This window comes from Netta rufina (genome assembly GCF_964035555.1).
Source record: "Netta rufina genome assembly, chromosome: 21".
NCBI lineage: Eukaryota > Metazoa > Chordata > Aves > Anseriformes > Anatidae > Netta > Netta rufina.
The window spans coordinates 8,219,987-8,245,991 of NC_140145.1; the positions used below are offsets into that span (position 1 = coordinate 8,219,987).

The 26,005-nt window shown below is 43.2% G+C and overlaps 1 protein-coding gene across 1 annotated transcript in view; it reads left to right on the forward strand.

The window, feature by feature from the left end:
• PIGL (phosphatidylinositol glycan anchor biosynthesis class L) overlaps positions 1–26,005 on the forward strand; it is a gene marked incomplete at its 5' end in the record, with an annotated part of 59,662 nt that overhangs the window by 15,390 nt on the left and 18,267 nt on the right. The window contains one exon of the mRNA XM_084299951.1: positions 24,214–24,304. Coding sequence (XP_084156077.1) covers positions 24,214–24,304 — 91 coding nt within the window. The remainder of the gene's footprint in view (positions 1–24,213; positions 24,305–26,005) is intronic.

The window sequence follows — 26,005 nt, forward strand, 5'->3', positions numbered from 1 at the left end:
ACCACATTCCTAACCCTGACCGATGTTAATAATGACTCAATGAGAACTCGGAATTTTGCCTTCCTCATTTTAAAAGTTGGAGCAGAAACTTGTATGGTGTTTACTTGTGAAAATGCAGCAGCCAGAGAACAGACATAATTGCAACAACCTTTGCAGAGCTGTTTAATCCAGGTTCTCTGTTCTGTACTTTCAAACTACGCAGTGCACCATGTGAAGCGCTGGCTGTGCTCTGCAAGCCGTTCTCATAAGAGCTTCCCTGCAGCCTGACAAAGTGAGAGAGACAGCAACTTCACAGGTGGAAAGTCACTGCTAGCATGCCTGGTAGTTAGCACTTTCCAGTCTTTTCTTCAACGGCATGCTAGTAAATGAGGCTGTCTTCTTGTTTTCTAAAGCAGAGGCTCTCAGACTTTGCCTTACAGAGATTCCTGTTTGGAAGCTCGTCAGGAACTCAGCTGCTGCGCCTTTTGTGGAACAGATGCCAATGGAGCATGTGGTGATGGAGGGGTTTCAGGTCCTGGGGTGTCATGTGCTGTTTGGATGTTGGCGAAGCTATCTCATGTCGTAAAGGAACAAGGCGTGATGAAACTGTACTTACTGCAGGGTTTCCTTGCTCATAATGATGATGAAAGCTCTGGCTGCAGTAAGAGAGAGCTCTGTTAGCAATTTCACTTGCAGGTTGCATTTTGCCACCTCGTTGTAAGACTGCTTGTAAAGCTATTTAGCAGTTGAGCATAGCATTTTTATCTCTGTTCTTTCTTTAATAAAAGCCAATTTGACAGGTGATTGAAAGCTCCAGTTGACCATTTCAGTGTGAAGTAGTAAAGGTGTTCGCAGCACTCTAGAGTCTGAGGCTCCCCAAACACTTCTGGCTGACCGCTGCTTTGTGGCAGCGTGATCCAGAGCTGCCTTTTGAAGCATCCTACCAGAGAATTCCCATCTGTATTTTCTTGGCTGAGTATGTTGTGATATGCCCAGTTATTTTTGCATTGTGTCCATTCTGAAGTTCCCCCAGGCATCTCTTTAAATGAAGCATTGCATCACTGAGGAAGTGAAACCATTAAAAGTGAATGCTTTCACCAAACACTTGAAGCAAATTCAGTCAGCTCTCATCTACCAGAATGGACTTGTAAGTTGACAGTGCAAAATTTGGGAAGAACAATAGTCCTTTCTTGAATGGTTTGATGGAGCAGCTTTTGAAAAGGCTCAGCTGTGCCGTTATTGTTTTGCCACATCATGAATGAAGGTTTTATCTTTGCATAGAGAGAATGTAGAAGGGTTACCAAGCAGTGCTTAGAGCATGGCATTTCACACTACAAAATCCTTTTGAAGGAAGAGAAATTTTAAGTTGTATGTCTCACTTTCACCCTCTAATAACCCTACCTTTTTACACAGATGTGGAGATGGACCAGTTACTGTTTATATACTATTTTAACAGTGTCAAATGCTGTATGTGTGTTAAAGTTCATTATTAGAGTTTTCCTTTCTAGCCAAAGGGTTAATTTATTTTGCCAAAGAAGGAGATCAGATTTAGGTTTGGAATGGGAGGAGGGAGACAGAGGATTTTGTTCTGCAGGAAACTAGGTCAGCAGGTTTTTATTATCGTGCTCGACAGCCCAATGTGGTTTGCATTTAGGAATGAACTCAGTTGACATTGTGTATGGTTGATTTCCTCTTCCCAGAAAGCAGGCCTCAGACATCTCTCCATACATTATAACTTTCCCAAATTGAAATCAAGAGAATATTTAGCCACAGAAACTCAAGATATTGTGAGTTTCTTAGACTCACTTTCAGAGCTGTCAGGAGTGCCTCAGGAGCACAGAATGAAGTCCAACATATTTTGGAGAGAAAGAACAATAGGGGTGGAATCTTTTCAGTTACTGAAGCGCTTCAGAATCACAGAGGTCTTCATTGTTTTTAGACCCTATCCACTGATAATTGTTCTTCTAGTGTGTACCATTGTCTGGTTTTTGTTTGGACGGGGCCAGATTCCAATCTTTTGTTCTGCTGAAGTAAATTTGGAGTAAAGCCCTTGTATTCTTTGAAGCTACTGCAGTGTGTGGCTGAGATCACAGTGTGACAGATAACAGATAGGGAATTTTCAGTTATAACTTTCAGATCATGACTGATAAAAGATTTGAACCATCCAGAATCTTTTTGAGATCTCGCAGCTTTCTTTACCATATACCTTGGAGAGTATTCTCTTCCTGGGTAGCTGAGAAAAGATTTGAACGTTCTTTAATTCTGCTTATTGAAGACCAAATTGTAGCAGACATCATGCATGTTGGAGAGCTCAGGCAGCCTCTCTCTGCAAATGAATTTGACTTTACTGAATAATCAAAATCCAAGTGCTTATAAATTCAAAAGTTGTACTTCGTTCTGGTCATAGGGCTCAGGTAAGATGGAGCTTAGAAAGGCTATTTGTAAAGTCTACAAAAATTTCTGAATAATAGGATTTAAGGCTGAGCATCAATTTCCAGTTTTATATTAATGTTTTTTTTTTTTATGGACTTTAATGTGATTGAAAGGCTTTTCAGCATAATAAAAACATCTAATTCTGTCCTGTTCTAGTCTTTATTCATTTCTGGCATTGAGAAGCCCAGACATTTTTGCAAACCAAGTTTGGCTTTTAAAGCTGAACAAGGAAAATACAGTCAATACTGAGAAGAACAGACAGCAGTAGATTGCCAGCAATTCCTGGAAATAATGGAGTTTCACAACCATTCCCTGCAGAGTGGGCATTTAGGGAAGAAAAATATCCTTGTGGCTTACATGGACAGAATAATGAAAATGCAAAGTCTGTTGAGAAAGTTTATGATGGTAAAATTTCAAGTGCCATTCCTGGCTTTAAACCGAAGAGCAGAATATCCAATGCCTCAAAATAATGACAGCATGGAAATAATACAGGTCAGAAAATTGCATACTGTCTCCCCTGAGCATGCTTTTAATGTTGTGCTAGGCTGGATGCTTTAGTTGTCCAATGCCTTTGAATCTTTAAACACTTCTGGCTGCAGTAAATACGCTCATACAATCGTCTTTTGAAATGTGCAATGTTGAATGGGGATGAAGAAAGTTCTGTAATACCATTGTGCTCTTACACTGTTGGCATCTGTGACTGAGAGCCAAGAAAATGACAGCGCACGTCAGACTTGGAGGCATAGAGAGGACTTGTAGCAGGCAGACACGTACTCACAATAAAGATCTGAGCTGACACAGCATTTTGAATAATGCCTTCTACATAATGAAGACAGAAAGAGCTGTAGGAGAATCTCCATAGCTTCATCCAAGGATGAAGAGTTCCTTCATTCAACTTTGTAGCGACTCCAAAAATGTCACTAGGTTGCTGGAAGGCTTGTATTGTATTTCTTACTCTCTAAATTGAACTAAGTTGAATTGAACTCCTAGCTCAAGAAATGAGAGTTAGGAGTGACTTCCTGGACTGTTTGACTTGAATCCGCTCCTGCACAGTCAGTGGTCTTCATCCTGCTGAGAACAGACTGTTAGAGCAATAGGCTGTGCGGCACCTGTGAACTTTTTTAGCACATCTTCCTCTGCACAGCGAAATAAGAGTTTTGCACTTTTTTTTTTTCTTGCCTCAGTTTGCACAGATATGATTGGTTATGGAAATGGGGAAGTACTACAGCCTTCAGGCTCAGAAGTAAAGGAAAATACTGAGTCTAGAACAGGAACATGGAGCTCATCAAAGAAAAACACTGGCAATTTTCAGATTGCGACATTTATTTTTTTCCTACACATGACGATGGGTTGTTAATAGGAGTTTCTCACATTATGTCGCTGTAAATCTTAGAGGAGGGAGGACTGAAGTTAATATCAGGCTCCTGAGCCACAGGAGTGGCTCAATCTGAGTAGAACAATTCCAGTGGGACTTCTGTGCAAGGGCTAGATCCCTGGCATCTGGGCACCTTCCCTTCTTGTTGCCTTCCACAGAGAAACAAAATGTACTCAGTTTCCCACCTGTGAACTATTCCTGAAGCTCCTTCTTCCGTAGAAACTCTCCAGAACGTATGTTACATCTCTTAAGGCTATCACTCACATGAAGCTTTTGGGATGTGACTCACAATAAAGACGGCTGGTCATTCTTGCTGTGAGTAACAAGCATAAAATCCTCCGTATTTACAAAGGTTTTTTTCCCCCCACTGAAAACATCACAAATCATTAGCATACTGGAGCTATCACTGAAAATACAATAGCTTCTGGGTTGAAACATCAGCTGCTAATAGCACTCAGTAATACCAGGCGTATGAAAAATGTCTGCTGCTGTATATAAGTGCTCTTTCAAATTAATAAACTGTGAAGTTTCAAGACAGAAAATGAGGTTGGTAATGCAGAAGAGCAGAGCATCATGTCAGCCAATGAACAGATGCTTGCAGAAGACTGCAGGATAAACAGATGCCGAGTAATGCTGGTGTACAAAATAAGCCGTTTGTGCCCATTTGGGAGCTCTGCTGCAGAAAGGATGCAGCCTGCAGATTTAAGTAGGTTATGTCGTTCTCTCCTATGGCTGGGGTTAGAGACTAGCCCAGTTAACTGCGGAGTAGGTGCTCTGTGGAACAAACATGAGGGCACTGAACTAAAATTGTCTTTTAGTGAGCAGTGGCTTCATATGTGTGCTTTTTTGTTGTTGTTGTTCTTCAATGTAATACTATCTTTACTAATTAAACTAACTATTTAATGGTTAGAATATGATCTCTGAGCTATGAGGACGGACCTTGTTTATCCCTTTTGTGGGATACAATATATTTAGCCTTGCATTATTTGTAGTTATTATTCCTTCTTAGTGTTTTAACCAGTAATTAACCTTGTCCTTTGATAGTTGTTTACATCTGGGAACAGGCAAAGAAGAATGGTGCTCTTTGTTCTGCAGTAAGGAAGGAACCATGCCAGGTAGCTATCCTGTATCTGTTTCCCAAGCCCAGGTAGCCATCTCCTGGGGTGATCGCTGTGCCAGGACAGAGGGAACAGCACTCTCAAACATGGCTGCTCACTGCTGATCTTTTCTGAGAAGGGGAGGTGTCTGGTTGATTGCTTTCAATGAAAACCTATTGCAAGCCAAAGGTGCCAGACTGAAAGCACTGGTGAACTGTAGACATAGGTCCTAGGCAGCGTTACTCCCAGCGGTGTAGTGCTTGCACAGTGGTGCTTGTTGGTATATTCTGTTGTTGCTTCAAATTGATTGCTTGTATCTGCAGGGAGATTACTGTCTGATGTGATGCAACTTTCGGCCTCTTTCCTTGGATGCCAGTAAGAGGATTAGTTAGGACAGGGCTAAAAATGTATTGTAGTTAAGGGAGATACATCCTTTCCTGCGCTGTGTCATCTCTTATTCCACCCTAATCCTTTGTGCATTATGCTCAAAGTGGTATTGTAGAGCAGAGTTGAAGCTCTGCAGACCCTCTGTGCAAAATCCTCATACAGCTTCTGCTCTGTTTAGTGCTCTCTGTATCTACAAGGAGGTGGGGAAGGACTTCTTGTCTCCATTGTCATGTATCCTTATTCCAGGATGGCTATGCTCTTGCAAGAGCAATCTGGAGCCATGCTCTACCAGCACAGGATGTCTGATACACGTGTTCGTACCCCCTTCTACAGTGGCTCATTCTGTTGATACTCACTGTTTCCTTCAAAGTATCCTTGCTGGGTCCTTCACCCAGCTCACAAGTGATGTCTGGCTCCGCAGCAGTTACAATCTCCAGCCAGTCTGGGCAGTTGGACTTTCCCACTGACCTGACTTAGCTACAAATGTCTCCGGAGGTTTCCCAGTTCCACCATTCTGCTTTTGCTGTTTACCACTACAGTAACTAACTCCTGACATTTATACCCAGCTTGTGCTTTGATTGCTGCAGCTCGGTGCCTGTTTGCACATGGGGCCTTCTGATAAGGCAGGCATTTGACCTTTCTATTCTTAACCCATTAACATTTAGAAGAGCTGCTCTCCTCACCTCTAGAGCCTGTGCTCCTCCCCCTAATATCCCCGTTCCTGCCAGATAAGATTACGCTTGGGTTATATATTGATCTAAGAGCAGAGTGCCAAATGCAGCCTACGCCAGTTCAAGGGCAAATACTGAATCCATATGAGTGAGTTCACGTGCTCCGGTTCAGTAGTGGAAAGGTAATGGCCAGTGGCTCTTTTTGCCCTCTCAGCAGAACCTGCAGGCAGATGCAGGGCTATCAGTTCTTTATCACGCCAGGCAAATGAACTTGATGGCTGCAGGAGGTACCTGTCCTATCTGCTGATGCTGCATCTTTGAGCTGTTTTCATTTGTACCCACAACTATATAAACAGGTGAAGGGGTTGAAGTAGTTATTACACACTCATTTGCTTGAGGCAGTGTGTTCAGTAACCTGAACACAGAAATGAGAGCCAAGATTCCTTTATTTTAAGCCAAGCCTAGCTCAGTGGATGCTTTGCGGTGTCACTTAACAAATCTCTTCACCTGTGCGTATGTATTTCTCAGTTTTTGAAAAAACAAAACCAAAACCCGGGAACCTATCAGCAAACTAGTGAATTACAAATAGCAAAAACTATTCTGAGAAAGTGGCTATATTGACAAATATATATAACCGTGAGAGTCATTATAAGATCATTCATTCACTTGTCAAAAGTTAGTCATAAAAGTATTTCCATGTGAAACTCTTGGGCATGCTGACTGTATGAAGTGACACTGAAAAGCTCTTACGAAATAACTGCAGGTAGACAGTTAAACATCATCTCCCAGGGCAAATCTGTAGCTACGAATGTGAATGGGACTGTGTGAACAAGGGAGTAACAGGAGTCAGGAGATGTTAGGGCCTCTTCACATATTGTTTCGGAGTCTCTTGTTCAGGTTCCATAACTTGGTCTAAAGCCTATATTAAAAAAAAAAAAAAAAAAAAGGATGTTGACATTTGAAAAACAATTGGGAAACAGTCACCAGAACAATGACAGATGTGGAAAGCAGGCTCAATAATGGGATGTTTAAGGTGCTTGAGTTGCCATGTTGGGCACTTCTCACGTTGTTGTTGGAGTTTGCCTGTAAGGCACCCACTTCGGTAGTTTCAGGGCAGTCGCTGGCCATCTGAGCAGCCTAACTGAGAGAGACAAGACTCTGAAATGCTCCCTGCCAGTCTTTTGCCTGGTTTTAGAGATTCTGGTTTCCAGTGGCTGTTTTTCTTTCTCCCCAATTCTTCTTCAAATGTTCCATGCAGTAAATTTTTTATCAGTGACTTGGAGCAAAAGAAAATTTCATATTTTTGTGATAAGAGATGTCTGGGCAAGCCTTCAACTTAAAATGCTTTTTGGCTTATCCCGTGAACTGTGCATGCTGAGATGTGAGTGTGTGATCCACTAGTTATGATTAAATACCGAAAGCGTGGACATAGGAAGCAATAAAGTATTGTGGAGGGGAAGATTCATCATTTTTGTGACTTTGTTTAAAGAAAGCCCAGATGTGGGAGTACATACCTACTGAATCAATCATTTTCTAAGCCACAGATGACCAGAAAACTAATTAAAAAGAAAAAAGAGAGAGATTAGGAAAGTAAACCTACAGAACTTAATGTTTAAACATGTAGCCCAGATTACTTTGGCCTTAAAATGATCTTCATTAACAGTAATGTACTTGAGGATGTTTAACCCTCAGGATTTAAATTCAGGAGATAGTCGTGTTCGATGGTTATGGACAAAGACTGGGAGACAGGATGACTCCAGTTTGCTTCTGCTGCCCAGTGTGTCATGTGAGACAAGTCCCTAAGAAAAGCCCTGCTAAGGAGCAGGACTTTTGCCATTGGCTGCAGCAGCACTAGGTTTTCTGTCCTCTCCAAGTCACGTTATTGCCATATAGTGCCATGCATAATCTCTGCTGTACCTCAAACGGAGGGTGAGGTGGCTGTTAAGGCTTGGAGATCTCTCAGTGAAGGTTTGGCAGAGCAGCACATTTCCATTAGAACGGTCTCTGTTCATCTCTTAGTTAGCAGAACAGGTGGGAAGGGACAGAGGGACTGTCCTCCCCGAGATGAGGACAGGTACGTGCATGGGAGTGTGCCCCAGAGTGTCGCTATGCGGGGGTAAGTGACGAGGGTCCCTGAGCAGTACTGCTGCATGAGCACAGCCCCGCGCGGGTGAGTTAGCCCTGCCTCTCAGCCGGGCAGATGGGCGTGTGAGCTGCTCTGCGCTGATGCAGCAAGACTGCTTGTCTTGCAAGAACTAATGATGCCATTAGCATGCAGATCTCTGAATCTCTCTTCATTGCCAGCTTTTCGTATATTCTTCGTGGTCTCGTGTGTCTAAAGCAAGACAGGCTCAGGGGATGTTCATTTAGATCACTTCTGGTAGCAACAGGTGACGAGAAATAAAATAAAATAAAGTACTTAGACTGGCAAAACAGTCCAGGGTCAAGGTACTTTCTAACAACTTCACAGAAACTCCATATATATATATATTTATTTATTATTATTATTTTTTTCTGCATGGCCCATTTACAGTCTTTGCCCTTGTCCCTAATCCATTTCAGAAGGTGCTTTTCCATTCTGATTCAGAGGTTGCCCAGCAGGACATTTGCCTTAGTACACAAGGACAGCTGTGTTGACAGTCTCTCCTGCCTCAGGGCGTTACAGGCTCTCTGTAATCAGCTGAGATCTGTACATGCTTCAGTGCCTTAGCAGTGAACTGAAACAACCTTTGTCTGTTTGGGATGACAAGGGAAATGACCATGCCTAGAAATTTTGTCATAATTTTGTGAAATCCTCTAAAGGATGTATAAATTGTAAAGCCAAATAAAGGTCCAGGCATTTACTGCATCAAAATTCATCGTTCAGCATGCAAAATGAGGGATAGCCTGGTGCTAGAAATTGCATAAACAAAATTCAGATGATTTGAATTTAACTTTTAAAAATGTGTTGAGTAATTTTTAAGTAGCACCTGTCCCCTAGAGCCCTATCCAGTGTTACGGCTTTACAGCAGTACATAACTATTTTCTGAAATGTCTCTTTTTCTTCCTTTGTGCTGTGTGACAGAAATACATAATGCAGCTCTTGCTATTTGAGGAGTCTTAGGAGTTACTTGTAATAACAGTAGACAGAAATGAGGTTTTTAAACTGCTGGTGTGCCATTTAAAATGCAGCTTGCATAGCAATAGCACTGACCAAATCCCTGTTGAATACTTGCCAAGAGTATCCACTGGAGTGTTTTATTCATGCTGTGTGACAGTGCAGCTAACACAAGCCTTGATACTATTTATTTTAATTTATGAAACACCTCCATTGAGCATTCTGTGTAATCATTGCAAGGACAAGCAGCATTGTTCAGGACCAATGGCCAGGTGTACTATACCAATCCATTGCAGAGCACTGTCCTGCTGATTCTCATAGGAGAACAAGGCAGACTTAAATCCAAACAGAAGCAGGTTCTGCTATCCAGGTTCTTGCAAAAAAGCCCTTTATCCAGCTCCCTTCAGATCACCTCAGGGAGCTGTTATGTTTAGCGTCTCCAATGATCTCCACAGCTGCATTATTGTATATTTTTGAGGACAACCTTTTAAAGTTAGCAGGTTTAAACCCACTTTAACTTAACAGGTAAAACATGCGCTTCACATTGTACCTTGTAACTAACAGGCCATCAGCGGAGATGCTGGGGTTGTGACACAGTGAAAGTAGGTGTTTATCACCTGACTGCTTTTTGTGGAAGCCTCAGGCAGCCTGCAGGTAATAAAGATGTACAGATCAATGGCACATGGTACACAGGAAACGTTGATAAGTTACTTGGTTGAATGCTTAGGTAGGCCCAAGGTTGTAAACGTGAGACGGGGAAGTTTGATAAGGGCCTTTTAGTGGAGGAACCTACTTTAATTAGCTTTGCCATTTGTTGCAATGGTTTCCTTCTGCTTACGATGCTGTAGTCAGCCCAATGGGGGTTAGTCTCACCCAGGTCAACCACAGCATTGCCAGGACTGCTCAGTAAACTGGTCACCACCCTTGAGCGTTGCCAGCCACAGGCCTGAGCGTTGCCAGCGTTTGTGTGGCAACGTGAGAAGGGCTCACCCTTCTCTAGGGAACCAAGTGTTCCAACCCAATGAAACGTCTCTCTGTAACAGTCCCAGTTCCTGCCTGGTAAGAGTTTCCTTATTGTATGCTGTTAGACTGGAAGGGGTGAGCGAAGGAGAGCCCTAGCCTTCATAAAAAAGGGGAAAAATAAAGTCTAATCATATAAATCCCTGTCGTTCATTTCCTCTTAGAAGGTTTGTGCTCTGTAATTATATTGCCAAGGAGGCCTTTCTTCTTTTGAGTTCATGTGAAAAGCTAAGTGGTTTTATTCCCTTTGGCCTTAGTTCAATCAGTATACATGAAATTAAGAAGTTTTTCTGTTCCAGTGTAAGCTTGAAATAGAAATTGGTGGGTGCGGTACTTCAGATTAGAGCAGACTAATAAAAAAAAAAAAAAAAAGTTCCTTAAAGGGACAGTTGCTAGGTTGGGAGTATATTTAACATAACCCCACCACCAAATAGGAATTTTGTTTAAAAGAACCCAACCCACCACCAAAGAGTGCCAGCGATCCAGAATTCCCAACATAACACAACTATGAATAGAACAAGATAGTCTGTTAGGAGGTAAGTAGTGCTGATAAATTGTTAGAAAACATATAGGTCATAGGTTTTCATTATTATTATTAAAACTGTATAAAAGATGCTCAGTCTGTCAGAGGAGTGGGGTGGGATTTACCAGCTTGCTCATGGAGTATTGCTGTTGTTCTTGGGGGAGATATTAAAGCCAATTTTGAGCATTTGTACAATGTGTTCTGTAGGAAAAACGTAGCTGTTTTGCTGATGCAACACCAGCTTTTTTAAAAGAAGAAAACAGAACTTGTTGCAAATAGGAAGTGTATGTTTTTGTTGTCACATACATAATGCATATGAAATTTTGCAAATTTGTGATGGTGTTTTAAGATGCATGAGCTTAGTTTTATTGCACAACATACCAGGAACGTGAGAAATGTTTGCTGGACATCTTCGAGTATTCTTCCTGCTGTAGCTTCTTTAATCAGATTTGATTTGAAGGAAGAAAAATATATTTTTGACTGCAGTGCAGGAAACTGAAATAAATTTTCAAAAACTGAACTGGGGTTTGGATTTGGGTTGAAGATTTTGTTATCTGATCCTTCTGTACCAGCTGAACCATTAAATGAAAACAGTTTGATTACAGTTCCATGCCAAGTCATGCCCCTCCTTCTAACAAGTCACATATTAACTATCTCATTCTGCCTGCATGCTCCTTATGCAGTAGTTTCAATACTCTTTCATTTCAGTGTTGCAGTCAGATTCTCTGCAATTAATATTTGTGTTGCAGCCATTCAGCTGGTTACATAGCCTCCCCTCCATGCACATTTCTTGTATTTTTTTGTGACTGTAAGCTTAACAAATCTTGGCTGAGTTATGTGCTGTTTTCTTGAATTGTTAATATTTAACTGAGTTGTGCTAAAAGTGTAAGTATTTAGTCTGTTTTCAGATGAAGGATGAATGTTTTCCTGTAAATCAGTTTTTAGGTCTGCTGAGCACTGAAATGTCTGGCAAATAACACTTAAAAGAAGCAAAGCATGCTCGTTTTGGAGTACCAAATGGCAGGAAATAGAAGGGGGCAATTCACAGTTGAAGTTGGATGTATTATTCATTAAGACCATTCTAGTTCATGTCATTACACGGCATCAGGAAGATTAGACCTTCGTACTAGAAGGAAGGGTCACATCTGTAATAAATTACGGTCTCTCATTTAAACAGTAGCATTGTTATAAATATTTTCTTCCTGTATTTCTGTTTCACAAGCCAAAGATTCAGCATTTCTCTTATTCTCGTAAGTAGCCACATGAAGGGCTGCCAAGGCTGGTTTATCATTTGTCTTGGAAAAGATTGTATAATAGTGCAAGATAAAACATTGGCAGGCAGAGGTTTGATCTGTGGGGAAGAGAGGTGAAGGGTTTGCAGAATTTGTGCCAATAGATTGAGGGCTGAATGGGAGTGCTACATGCAGAGCTTATCCATGAAAAGCAGCGAATTCAGCCAGCCATACCAGTAAGGAGCAGAGAACAGTTCATTGCAGCGATCCTCATGCTGCAAAGATGAGACTGAGTCACCGACTCTCAGTATAAGATTCGAAGTTTTGCAGTGCTTTGATTTTTAGCCAGACCTAACAGATTTCCCTTCCTCAGTTTTTATGAACCATTTATATTTAGATGTAGATATAACCATGGATGAACATCTAACTGTCAAAGGGAGTTCTTTACGGGGCTGTTTCTGCAGAGTCCAGTCTTGCTATAATGAACTTATCATCATAGCAAAGGAGAGAAATGCATGCAACCTTCTACAGGGAACAAGATTTTACTGGAGAATTGCCCTAAAATACTGCATAAATGAGGTTATGTATACTACTCCTAACTAACAAGTACATAAGAAAAAGTGGCCAAGAATATTGACAGAAGCAGTCATTCAGGGCTGTGTTCTCAATGCAGTCCAGAGCACAATTAGGTGATGCAGACAGAGGTTGACACTTTGACCACTGGCAGGTTTTGAAGGGTTCTTCCAAGCAGCTCCTATTGATGTTGGTGGCTAATTTGCAGCTGTCAACGTGTGGCCGTTAAGGAATTTTCTGTGCAACTCAAGTGCCCAGAAATACCTGAGGTTCTGCAGAGCACCTATGAGAAGTCTGTTGAAAAATGAGTTATTTGCCCCAGGCAGGTGAGTGTGTTCCTGGAGTGAGTGTGGGTGTTGCAGCTCTGTGCTGCAGCCATGTGCTCCGGGACTCACATGCTCCATTCCAGGCTCTGCTCTCTTGCCTCAGGCTCTCAAGGGAGAGCTACCTGAGCTCTTTATTCGTTCATTATAAAATGTTGAGGTTATTACATGCTTACTTCCCCATGCCAGCCTTCTAGGGGGGTTAGTTAATGAGTTCTTACTGTGCAGAAAGAAACGCTGCTGAAGTGGTAAAGTGTCAGTGCTCCAGTTCACGCAGTGGTGGCGTGGCTGCAGGCTGGTCCTCTGCAGCCTTTTGCTATGGGATTGTGCTGTAAGATTCTAACAACCATTTTAAAGGCATTTGTAGAGCACAGCCTCCCTGCCTCCCAGGTATTCCCTGTGCCCCCTGGTATGTGCAGTGCTGCAGAGGCCAGGGCTCAGAGGCTGCACGATCACAGTTGGGCACCGGTGGCTTCGTGCCCCCCTGTGTGACCCAGGTACATGCAATTCGCAGCATGCGGTGCTTGGCTCCATGAGGGTATTAAGTTCCCAGCTCCAGTTCATTATCCTCGCTCATCTGCTGCTCATTAAGAAAAAAAAAGATCCTGTTCTTTCTCTAAAGCTTATTGATTTCCTTACCACCCTCCTCCCCTCGCTGAGTGTCTTCATCGTGCTCAGCATCCAGCGGTGTTGGCAGAGGGAAGCTCCCCTCCCGCTGCGCAGCTTCCTTTCTCCCGGGCCCTTCGCAGGCAGCTGCTGGAGCGTGCAGCCCCTGCTCGCAAGAGTTAATCGTTTCAAGCCTTTGGCAATCTTGGCCTGGTCCTAGAAATCCTGCTGGCTGCAGAAGGCTGCCAGGAGCCTCCCATCATGTGAGCAGTGTAAACAGGCCGGAGCGCAGTGCCAGGCGAGTGGGAGGCTCGCTAGTGGGCCAAAGTTCAGCAGCTGCATCACGGCCCTGCGGCAGCGCCGGGCAGCGCCGGGGTTACTGCCGATCGCCGGAGCTGTTGCTATAGCAAAGCCATTGCATAACGTTCGCATTAAATCCGAGCGAGGAGGAGAGGAAGGCCACCCGATAAAGGTCGTCGCGTTGTGCTCGTTTTGTGCATTGTTGCCGAGTCCCACTTAGCTGTTGCAAATCGAGTTCCAAGCATAGTTTCTGGCTGGGCTGCTGTGGAAGGCAGCGCAGCTATTCACCAGCTCCAGGGAATGAGCGGGACCTGGCCTGGAGCTTGCTCATGTAATCGTTTAATTGGGGCATTCACATGAATGGGGCTGGCAAGACGGTGCCTGCAGAGGATCGTTTGCATGAGTAGAAACTTTGCATGTGGGTAAAGTTTGTGGGATCAAGCTCGCAGTTAAGAGAGATGTTTAACTTCTAGATACAAGTTGTCTTATAAAAGGAAGTGATTTGATGATTATAACAAAGTTGGCACCTAGCTAGAGAGCTCAAGGCATCGGTACCTCAGTGTTACAAAGGGTGGCTGTGCTGTGCTTTCAAGAAATAACGCTCCTTTCTCATTACTTAGGTCAAATGGATTGCAGGAGATGGTTGTTGTGGGAGTTTGGGGATTTGGGAAACCTCTCTTTGGATAGAATTGGTACTGGGAAGCTGAAATGTGACATGGGAAGCTGCGTTTGGAATTAGGCCATCATCCTGTTGAGATCTCTGCTGAAGTTGCATCTGCATTTACGTTAGTTTTGGCATGAGAAATAAATGTCCACGAAGTGACTATTCTGCACTTTTTTTTCCTAGATGATTAATTGAAATGGCCGAGGGATTGATTTGGCTACAGGCTTTCTCTGAAGGTTTCTGACAGCATCTGACAGCATTTGCGTGCTACGTGAAATTGACCAAGGCCCATATCTTTGGTAGAGGCAGTTACACCTCTGTCTTTTCTTCTCTTTGGGGGTCTGGCTCATGTCATGAAGTCATCAGCAACATTCTGTATGACTTACCTGGGGCAGGATCAGAACTGCGGTTCTTGCCTGTACAGTGTGGTGTGTTTATTATCCCAGTATTGGCTACTGAGGTCACAAAGTGGCACATATGGGTCATGGTATTTCAGTCATTTGCCTCTGAAGGATTTTGCTGGCTGTTGTGAGAGACTTTCTGTTCCTTGCCCTTGGGTTTATATCCTTTCCACTGGGCATGTTACAATGTGTGTTGGGAACTTCAAGTGCCAGCACTGTAGTAAAACCCTAGCTAGGGAGAACACGCTGCCTTCCTGTTCCACCTGTCTGCTTCCTGCATCTCTGCCAGGAGGGTGAGCCCACCTGCCCTGCCTTCTGAAACTGGGCATCTGTCCTTCCTGAACCAGCAGTGCCAGGACTGGGGAAGGCAGTTCTTGGTGGTGGGAGACAGCTTCTCTGTGCATGGATTAGTGTGCTATGTCCCAAGCTGTGCCATGCTTCTCTGTTCTTCTTTCAAAGCATTTTGCAAAACAAAAGAAATGAGTAAGGGAAGAGTAAAGTCCTGTGGTCTGCTCCTCAGAGTCCTAATTTTGCTGGTGATTTGTATTTCAAATTTAAAACATAAGTTTTAATTGTAGGGTTGCCTGGCTTTTTGTTCTCACTTGGGACAGTGTAGACTGTCAGGCCCCAGATTAATTCCGAGGCACTATGGTAAAGCCAGTATTAATAACGAGGAAGTGAGTGCTGCTGTGAGCTATTCCGGGAGCTGCCTGATCACTCCATCTAGGCCTTATGATGCTCATTTCTTACAGTACAGTTGGTGATTTTGGAGAGATGCGGTCTATGTTCTTCCCCATTACTGTCAGAAGTACCAGAGCGGGCACAGACATGCCAAAGTGGTCAACAGTTGGGTCCAAGAGCTAGGTGTTGATGAGGCGAGTCCATCGTTTTTTGGTTTCAGATCAGTTTATCCCCCATCTGGGAGCTGACACAGACGAGCAGATTGTTCTGGGAACGTGGAAGAAAATTGCCAAAGGCTACCAAGTGCTGTAGTCCGTGCATGCTGCTCAGGCTTTCCACCGAGTGTTTCCATCACACGTTATCTTGGCCATAGGAAGGTGTAGAACTGAAGTGCTGTTTCAGGTATGCCTTTGCCCAGCAGTTGTGCTCCAGCATGCCAGACAGTTGAGTGTCTGAAGATGTTTCTTTTATTGGAAGGCTACAGATGAGATTGCCAGATATAATGCTGATAGATGTTGTTTGTCAGTCACTTGGGACCAATGCCAGAAATGCACTTTACCAACAGACACAAGAATGCTGGAGACTTCTTGTTTTCCTGGCATGTTTTTCTGAACTAGATAGGAACTTCAGTGATCTGCTTTCCTTTGTACCTCTCTGCGATGTAAAAGGAGTTGGTTTGATTTCACGCTGTGCTATTGTCTGCTGCCCAAACCACATTTCAGTGGGCCAGAGGAAGAAGTGCTGACTCATAATTCAGCATGGCAGCACCAAACCTCCAGGGACTACTAAATCTGGCCTCTGGCAGATATTTTCAGTGAACTCTATAATGGCCCGCAACAAAGTTGCAGAAATCATGCAGAAATCCAGCTTCTATGAAATGAAAGGGAGGTTTCTTGTCCAGCGCTTGGCGAGTCACTGCTGGCGAGTCTGCGGTGCTGCAGAAACAGGTTAAATGGGGAGTGGCTGAAAACAGGCCACTGGTGTGGCATCTCTGGGCCCCACTCAGTCCAGGTGCACACAATGTATTTGGTCACATCATGGCTGTCAGGGAAAAAGGGCTGTAAATGGCCTTGGCATGGCATGTCGAGGGTGTGCAAAATGAATGCAACTCATACGTGAATGAAAGTTGGCAACGTAGCTGAAAACACAGCACCCAGCTTGAGGGTGAAAGGTATGGGAGAGGACCTGTTCAATTTTTCCATAATTGAGTTTTCTTTAGGGACTTGAACTTGATTGTTTTGTTGCTACCAGTCTCATCAGGGTTCCTGACACGCCGTGGCACTGCCTGGTTCTTGCAAATAACCCACTGCAGATTTCTGCTTAAATTGAAGCTGGGGCTTCTCAGCGTGGATTGAAACAATTGAACTGGAGGCCTCTCCTTTCACTGGCAGCTGAATTCAAAGCTGTCCATGACACCAAGATACGTGGTGCTCACTGGCATGGGCAGTTGATCAATCAGCCGCGATGCCCACACAGTCCCTGAGCACATTCCAGCAGCACAGTTATAACATGGATGTCACACCCGAGTGCGACACTTGCACGAGACTCCCCAGTGATGTTTCTCCTCCTGTTGCACGTTTGCAGCACAGCGTTGGTGGCTCTGTTCTAAGTGTTCATCGGCCAGAGATGAGATTTGCTGGGTGAAACCAAGGATCTAACAAGGAGCTGGAGATGTATGCTGGAAATCTGTTCCTTAGCTGCAGCATTGCATGGTGACACCTTGCTACTAGATGACCAGAGCAAGGTGCCCTGTAGGTGACACACCCAAATCCCCGCCATGTGCCTTGGCGAGCAGGGTCTCCATTGTTGGGATAACGCTTGGCCCAGATGTCTCAGCTTTATTACTCACACTGGAGTGTCTGGGGTATTTTAAACTTTAAATATTGCTGTGTTTCTGCTAGAAAGGATATGTTCCAGGGAGTATTCCTGGTATTTGCAGCTGAGAGCAAAGTGATTTGTGATGACATCTGATTTGGGAGTTTGTTCTCTGTTTGGCGCCAGCCCCTGAGGAAGTGCTAACTGCTCCAGAAGACATTACCCTCGTTGCAGAGTTCCACTGCGCCACAGGGGCAGAGCTGTTCACTGTGCTCTACATTTTGGAGCTTTTTGCAGAATTTCGTATGTTTTGGGCCACGGCACTTTTCTTAGAAGGATCTCAAACTGATTTACATAGGTTTGAACATACAATTATTTCCATTTCACAGTCGTGATGAGTAGAAGATAGGAAAAGCTGCGACTGAATCAGTGGTCAGCTCAGGATTAGTTGCGCTGAGTTTTGTTTCCTGCCTTACATGGCTGGACTTGATGCCACCTGTAAACTAGGTTTTAAAAGTTACTTTTTAAACTAGCTTTAGCCACTGTAGTTTCTATGCATTTCTGTTCTTGAAAGGTACCATCAATTGTTTTTGTTTAAAGACATTGAATATGAACTTGTTCCTACAGAGCTTTGTGCTGTCATTTATCAACAGGGCACTGAGGCACAGACGTCAAATGAATACCAGATTTCAAATTATGATAAGCAATTGTGTCATCTCTGTGAATAGACATTAAACTCTGCTGAGAAATCATCAATAATTCATTACAAAAATAAATGAGTACAGGGACATTTGGATGGGTCTTGCAAACAAGCAGGCCTGTGTTCTGTAATAATTCCTTTGAATTTAAACCCAAAGGATGCTTATTTTCCTCACAAGGGGGAGCGGAGAGGCAGGCACTGATGGAGTTCAAGAAGTAGACATGGGGGCTGAATTTTGGGTTGTCCCGTGCGGAGCCAGGGGCAGGACTCTGATCCTTTTGGTCCCCTCCAACTTGGGATTTCTGTGATTTATGGTTCTATGATTATTTCTCAGACAAACACGTGATCGTGCCCATGTCAAAAACTTTGTTCCCTAGAGCTCTAATTACCTGTTACTTCTGGGGAGGCCCAGAGGGACGTGGAGCACCGTCCGACGGAGCTGCACTGTGTTTTTACATAGCTCAGCGGAGAAGCACGTACAGCTTGCCTGCACACCTGAGGAAGCTGAATGAAGTGCTGCTGTTGTCTGCTTTCCCTTTATGCATGACTTTTGCCTGCTATGGCCACGTTAGTGAGGTCAGCACTTAACTTGTCTTGTAGGCATCTAAACTTACTTAACTTACCTTTGAAATTCGAATAAAGTAGGCCCCAAATTATACATTACAGAAGTTAAGGATGGGAGCAGAGGTTTATGTCCATTCTTTTTTTTTTTTTTTTTTTTTTTGTGAAATATTTGAAATGCATTGAATTTCTAAATAGTGTAGTCATTGACATTTTGCCACTTATTTTATTCTCTACCTACACAAAAACTTAAGATTCTTATTTCTATTCTTAAAAGACAAATCTTAGAATAATTTGGGTTTCTTTACTATGGGGAAAGGGAGGAAGCTGCCAGTGTAAAAACTGCACCGTGGGCTTCTCTGTTTTAGTTGGCTTTAATTTGATCATTTTACAGTTAGCACCCCGCTTTATTCCCTCTCCTAAATTGTAGATGGTTACATTCCAACAGGCACACATCTCTTCTCTGTTTAGCATGATGGAGTGAGATGCTGCTTGTTTCTCTAAGTGGGATCTTTTCGTTTGTATCCGAGATGTACATGTAGCCTAACAGCAGTGCCTCCCTTCTGTTTGTAATTGTCCATTATAGGAAGAGAAATTTATAAATAGTTATTGAAGGAGGGATTTAGAGGTTCTGCTTCAAGATCTAGGGCTAGCGTGTCTTAACTTATCATAGTATAATCTCAAAAATAAAAGTTCTCTGCTCTACTTTAGGGAGCATGAAATAATTTCTGTTTACTCGTTTTTTTCAATTACTTTGATGCTGTGATATAAAGGTCACTGATTGCCTCTAGTCATCACATGGCTTTTTCACTAATTGTGCACTCACGTCATTTTGTTCTGTGGGATCTTTTGCTTTTTGATCCAGTTTCAATTGCCCAGATGTTCATTTTATACAGTTAACTTTATACAAAGGGCATCCTTTGTTCCAGCAAACACATTGCGGTCATTGTTCTCGGCTGGGAACCTATTGCACAGCACTTCACCTGTTTCCTATGTAATCCGCCATCCATCTCCCGACCTTTGTGCTGGTTTAATGTAAAATCGTTCACAGGGGAGACGAGGACTGAGGAGAAATTATGCAAAAATGTTTCCTGGTCCCCAGCCTTGGATTGATTAAGGTCATGCTGCAGGGCTTCAGGATAAAAAGGCGATAAGAAATGGGAAAGCTCCTTCATCTTGACCCTGTCGGTGTGTAGTGGAATGGAAAATCTTGGTAGTACCTTGCAAGATTTGCTGTGGTGTTTCATAATGTAGTAATGCAGAACTAGGTGCCATCTAGAAGGAACCTTATAGAGTTATAACCTAAAAAGGTTTCATGTCAAGGCAGAGATGGTGTTGTCGGTCCCCACTAGGGTAAACGTCAACTGCACAGCTTCTGAATGCACCCAGGGACCTGAAGATTTCCCAGTTCAACAAGTTGAAGGACGGACAGATCTCTAACTGTAAGTGTCCCGTATAGGACAGCCCATTCGCTCCCTGTGAAGGCACGTGGGCATCACGTAGACTGCTTATTTCACTTAACCTTTAGGGTAGTCATGAGAGCTTAGTTTATGAGCAGAATGAATTCCGTGGAAGGCTTTGAAAGAAGATTGTATAAATGCGCTGGCTGTTACTAGAAGATCTGTGGAAGATGAGCAGTGGAAAATTGGACAGGGAGTGAGCAGTATATCATGTAAGAAAGTTGTCACTTGGCAATATATCTCTGTGAAGGTTTTTACATCTCTGTCTTGGCCGAAAGGCACCTTCCCAATGACAGGAATCTAGCTGTCTTCAGCCTAAACATTCCTAGAAAGACGACCCGACAAATCGTCTGGGCTACTGGCAGGGACAGCATCACTGGCAACATGCGCAGTGTTTTAATGGCCAAGGCTGAGGCAGAAGATGAGCTACGCTCCCCAGCAGGCAAGAGGAGGAGGCCTGGAGAGGAGCTGGCATCAAGCAATGATTTTTTATGTTTCTTTCATTCAGCCAGCTCTAAGACTGCAAGGCAAGATCTGCACAAGGTTGAATTTTGGTTTAACTTGCTGATAGGATTTGCTGTGGCTCCCCACTGTGGTGTTCTTCCTGTGCAGACCCTGGGGAGGGGAACTGCAGATACCAGCATCTGCTCTGCCTGCTGAGCTTGGCAAGGAGGAGAGAAAGGAGGTGAGAGGGAGGAAACCAGGAGGTCTCATGGGGTTCTCACCGATGATGGTGGTGTTGCCCAGGGTGGATCAATGGAAAGCTGGAGTATTCTTGTTTTCAGAAGCACAATGTTTCCTGTGGCTGGGTGTGTTGAAGGCAGTGAGCAGAGACAGACACTACGCCATGCTGCAGAAGCTGCGGCTTCATAATTTGCCATTTCTCTCCTTGCAATCTATAGATCCCTTGGCAGAGCTGTCAGTTCCCTGTGCTGTGCACAACATGCCTTCCACTGAAAACAGCTGGAAAAATGCAACATTTCTGGAGAGAAACCTTATTTCATTAAAAATATTTTTGCCTCCTATGCATCTCCCTGTTTTTCCCAGGTCACCACAGGCTGGATCCAAGCAGCCACCTGCGTTCACTGTCACTCATGTGGAATCCCACAAACATCGCTCCCAGTCCATAAGCGTTCGGTGGAAATGAGGCCAAGTGACCGAACCTCTGTACCCTTCCCACCAGCACCGCCAGCAGCATGACCTGGGAGGCCTTCCCATGCAGGATTTATATCTCAGTCTGTCTTGGTGACTGACAGCAGCAACAAGGAGCTCTCTGGGGCAGAGCACAGGGAGGGAGAGCGTGGGGAATGCTGTCTCCTGGGACAAGCTCCAGTCTGCTCCAGGGAATGTGCTAGTTTTCACTCCTTTGTAGTCCTTTATCTCAGCCCTTCGACCTTCAGCTCTGAGGTATTATCTGCCTTAGCCAGAAAGGCAGACTGCAGAATTAACCACTGAAATGCTGAATGTTTCTGATACTAAGTCCTGAAAGTATAAGCATTACGGATGCAACTTACTTGAATAGTTTAGGAAGTCAGTGGACTTCTCAGGTTTGACAAGTACTGATTTAGAATATTAGGGAAAAATATTTCTACTGAATAGGAGACTTTGTGAAGTACAGCAGTTTTCAAACTTAGTATGCACCTAAGAAGTTCCCAGGGCATGCAGAGACCTCCTGTAAGAATATCTCCTGTGTGCATTGCCATACAGTGTACGTGAACTTGGTTTTCTTCATCATCTTTTCATCCTTACCTGGACTCTGTTATTTATCTCCAGAGCACAGGCAGAAAGCCATTGGTCTCTCATGCTTTCCATGGGGTCCCTACTATCATGGTAACTCCTAATTTTTTGACTTTACGGAATATTATGCAAACTCTTACAAAAAAGAGAAATAAATAAAAATAAAAATCCTGGAGGAGTGAGATCGATGTATTCGCTGCTCTGCTCTTGACTTCTCTGGGTGAGTTTGGGCATGTCATTTAACCTGCGTGCCACTTTTCATGTTTGCAGAATGAGCTAAGAATACATCAGTGGGCCATCGTAGCTATTAATGAGTTATAAATATGCTTATGTACATGTGTGTCTGGTTTGGCAGGATCAGCTTCTCTGTCTTTGGTGCTTGACAAATAGTACAATGCAAGGAAAAAAATATTTTCCTTACTGGGAGTGAGTGAGCAGCAGTAAGTATGTAGAAGTAGATTTTTCTTTGCAGAATACTCCCGCTTAATCAGTTTGGTGTTCACAGAGTTAATTTGCTCATGCCTTCAGATTGTTTTGTTTCCAGGGATTCTAAACCCTTGCCTCCAGCTGTTCATTTCCATTGAAGGAGGATGATCTTTATCTGTCTAAACTAGTTAAAACCTGCTCCACTACCCAACAGCCTTTTTGGAGACAGCCCAAAGAAGCTGAGTGCAGTGGCTATGGCACCAAGAGCCTCCTGGACATCATAAATTCCAAGCCCTGTTTTTTTTTCTGACCTCTCACTGTTGGAACACCACTCCTGCTTTAATGAGACTCGTCGCTTCTTCCACAGCTCCATATATCCACTGCCCAAAATGGGCGATGGTATTTGCATTGTAAGTGGCCAGTGGAGAATCCCTTTTAGACAAATTTACCACTTCAGTATTATCCGATTAAGCCTTCACACAACCTCAAAGGTACCATTCAAGTAACTGGAGCACTCTTAGACTTGCATTTAGACTCTGCTCAGTGTACATGTTACTTGGGATATTTTAGTTGAAGCACATTTTTAAAATGCGCTCTGTTTAAAGCTTGCTGTGACATGGTGGGACTTGTAATACCTTCAGGGCCACTTCATCTTCAAACACGAGATGTGAAAGTTTTTGTCTTGAGCAGATTAGATGCAGATTTGTTAACCTGATAAGACAGCCGCTAGATGTACCAAAGAACCTTTCCTGTGATGAAATTCAGCGCCTTGTATACACCAGACGAGGATGCTGTCTGCACAAGAGGGAATGGCAAACAACAAGAAAAAATTTCTGTTGCTGGTAATGTCACTACCGGGACCATAACTAGAATGGTAAAATGTTAGTATTGTAGAAACACTGTCTCTTGTTGCAGGGGTTTTTAACAGCACATTATTTTGGCCCATGCTGAACATGGGTATTTAATACAGTGGTCAACATCCTAATGGTCAGTTTGTACTTCAGGCTCCTCCTTTTACTACAACTACTATTAACAACAGGGGGAAAATCTGTGGCCAGAAGGCCTCTCACGAAAACCCAGGCTGAGCTTTATTTTGGAATGTGCCAAGGAGACATTTTCCTGTTGTTCTGTTGCAGATGTTAGAGTTCTTGCTGTCTTGGGAGTCAGCAAGGCACTAAGAGTGTTGGGAAGTGGCGCCGCTGCTCACTGCAGCAAACAGCTGGATCAGTTCAGAGTCCAACCTGGTGTGTCTGTGTGAGAAGGCTGTGTAGTCATTTTTGCTAAACCACCTCACAGCAATTATCAGACTATCAGAGGACGGAAAAGGTCTGAGAAAAAGACCAGTTTAACATGTCATCATCGGTCGTTAGCAGCTGCACGTTATGCTGCTGTTACTAATAACCTAACTTTGCAAGCAGTGTTTTCTTGGCATCATTCATACATAATTACTGAGGGGGTCAAATTCAGCTCTCAGTTGTGTAAATATGGAATAATTCTGTTGGCTTCCTGGTGTTATTTTGCATTTGGCTCATGGTCCCTGCCCCTAGGAGCTTGCAATCTGAAATACCCAGGCAGAGTGTTCAGTCACAGATGAGTTGGTATGCAAAGATTAAAAAAAAAAAAGATGACAAACTACTATCAAATCCATGCAATGTAATTACAGATACGTTGTCCTTTGGTTGAGGTTAATGGATTATTCCTGTACAAAGGAGTAGCACTTTAATTGTTACTTTTCATATGTAATTCACCAGTAGATTACAATTGGAAAGTCTCCGGGGTAAATGAGTTTTGAAAGGTCTTTTAAATAAAGATCTAGTGGTTATTTCTTTGTGTATATAGAGAGAAATTTGACAGGAATGAACAGAGAACAGGAATTATTGAACAAAATAGGTGTTGCTTGGGGTAAAGCAGTCAGAAAGTCTACCATAATGGTACGAGAGAGAGCTTCTATGAGAAGGGTGTTCTCTGTTGGTTCGCTTCCAACCCCCCCAGTATACAAGCTTGTAAGACTCTTAAGTAAGGTTTGGTGGTTTTATATGGTAAATAAGTTTTTCTTGATTTCAGTCTCTGATAAGAGCATCTCTCTTTTCTGGCATAGTCTTTGTAAAGTTCTCAGGAATTGAGTGACTAATTGCACTTCTCATTTTTTCAGGGATCTTCCAGATAATCCTTCTGTTGAATGGGACACACAGCTCCTTGCTGCCTTTGTGCTGAAGCATATAGAAGACAATAACATCAACCTGGTAATGTGAAATTTCCTACCGCATGGGCAGTTTCCACAGTGCTTTTGAACTAGTGTTCTAGGCTTTCCCTTTACTCTGAAAGCTTTCTTTGAAGTCTTCAAAGTTAAGGTTTTGCTTCTTTGCTTTAGTAACTCCTCAAATGTTTTCAACATTTTAAAGCAGTATTTTGTCACTGTTGCTAGAAGGCTAGTTTAGCAGGCATACTGGTCAGGATTGAAGGGTGTTGAACCACAGTTCCTAGGAATAGGATTTTCTCCACGGAACAGGAAAAAGGTACAGAAAAAGTTGTGCTCCATTATTTTCTGTTGAACCTTGCTGTGATCATGCCTGTCACTGTCACACACTGATCATCAAAATCACAAAACCCTTAAAGCCTTGCAGCAATTTACAAAACAAGAAGCCACATCTCCTGTAGCATGAAAGCCCCATAAGAACGAAAAACAGCAACATGCGTCCAATTCTGTATTGATTCTGTGTTTAATTTTCCATGAAATACATTGCTGTGCACAGAGAAAAATCCAGTTTTCCTGGAGTCGTTTTGTGCCTTTTGATCCAATGAACAGAAAAGTTTTAATCTGATCTGAAAGCTCCTAACACAAGAGGATTTGTATTGCATGTTTGTGACTCTCCAGGGCACTAGGACAAGTGCACCAGAATCCCAGCAGAAACTCTGAAAACACTTAAACTTTCTCTAGATGGTTAGAGAGGGTTAGATCTTTGCCTCAGAGGAAATTAAACTCAAGCTGTTTGTGCTGGAGGAGGCAGGAGTCTGGCACTTACATAGCGTGAGCTGAAAAATCCAGTGTGGGGGTTTCAAAGTAAGAAACATGCACAACCACTAGTGCTCACCCTGCTGTGCTGCTGGTGGAGGGTGTAGCTTTAGTAATGAGGAGCACTGCGGCAGGCCCATTGCATTCCCTCAGCAGTTCCCTGAGCAGCAGTGAGGACAAATTGCTGTAGCAGAACACGTCAGCAGCATCAGTGGCCCCTGAAGCATCTTCATGGGAATGATGGTAATGAAGCACTCTGTAAAGTTGCACTATTTTGTCACAAATAATCACGCACGTCTCAGGTGTCTGCTGTAATACCTTTCAGGAAGGAACAGACCTAGTTTGCCAAGAATGGAAAGCAAGTACCTAATTGCCAGTGTCCAACATTCAGCATTTTAAAATTTCAGAACTTGTTGTTTGTCAGTAGTTGAGCATCTCTGCTGTTCTGAGACAATGGGCTTGTCTTGAAGGGTAAACTGAGTCTATTTTTCAGTAACGTTGAAATTGATAGAATTAACTTAAAACGTTAACAGAACCTTGTTAAAACGTAAGTTAACAGAGCTTCAAACCCACCAAGCTAACAGTGGAGTTCACATGATTGGAAGACATATATTGTCTTAGCTATCCCGATGGAACAACTTTCCCCAGCTCTCCCTATAGTCTTATCGTAGACAATGATATCTTTTATTTACAGAACACGTGTGTCATCTGGCAGTGGAGAAGCAGGCTGTAATTCCGACGTGTCCGAAAGGAAAGATTGCAAGGCATGGAGTTACACCATGCGATGCATATTTTTGTTCCATTGCATAGTTACTCATTTCCTCAATTGCCCTGGAAGTCCAAGAGTAACTCAATCTTTTTGAGAGCTACAGGGACAGATTTCATCCAAGCTGTATAGTGCAGGCACAGAAATTAATGGTTGGTGTACTCA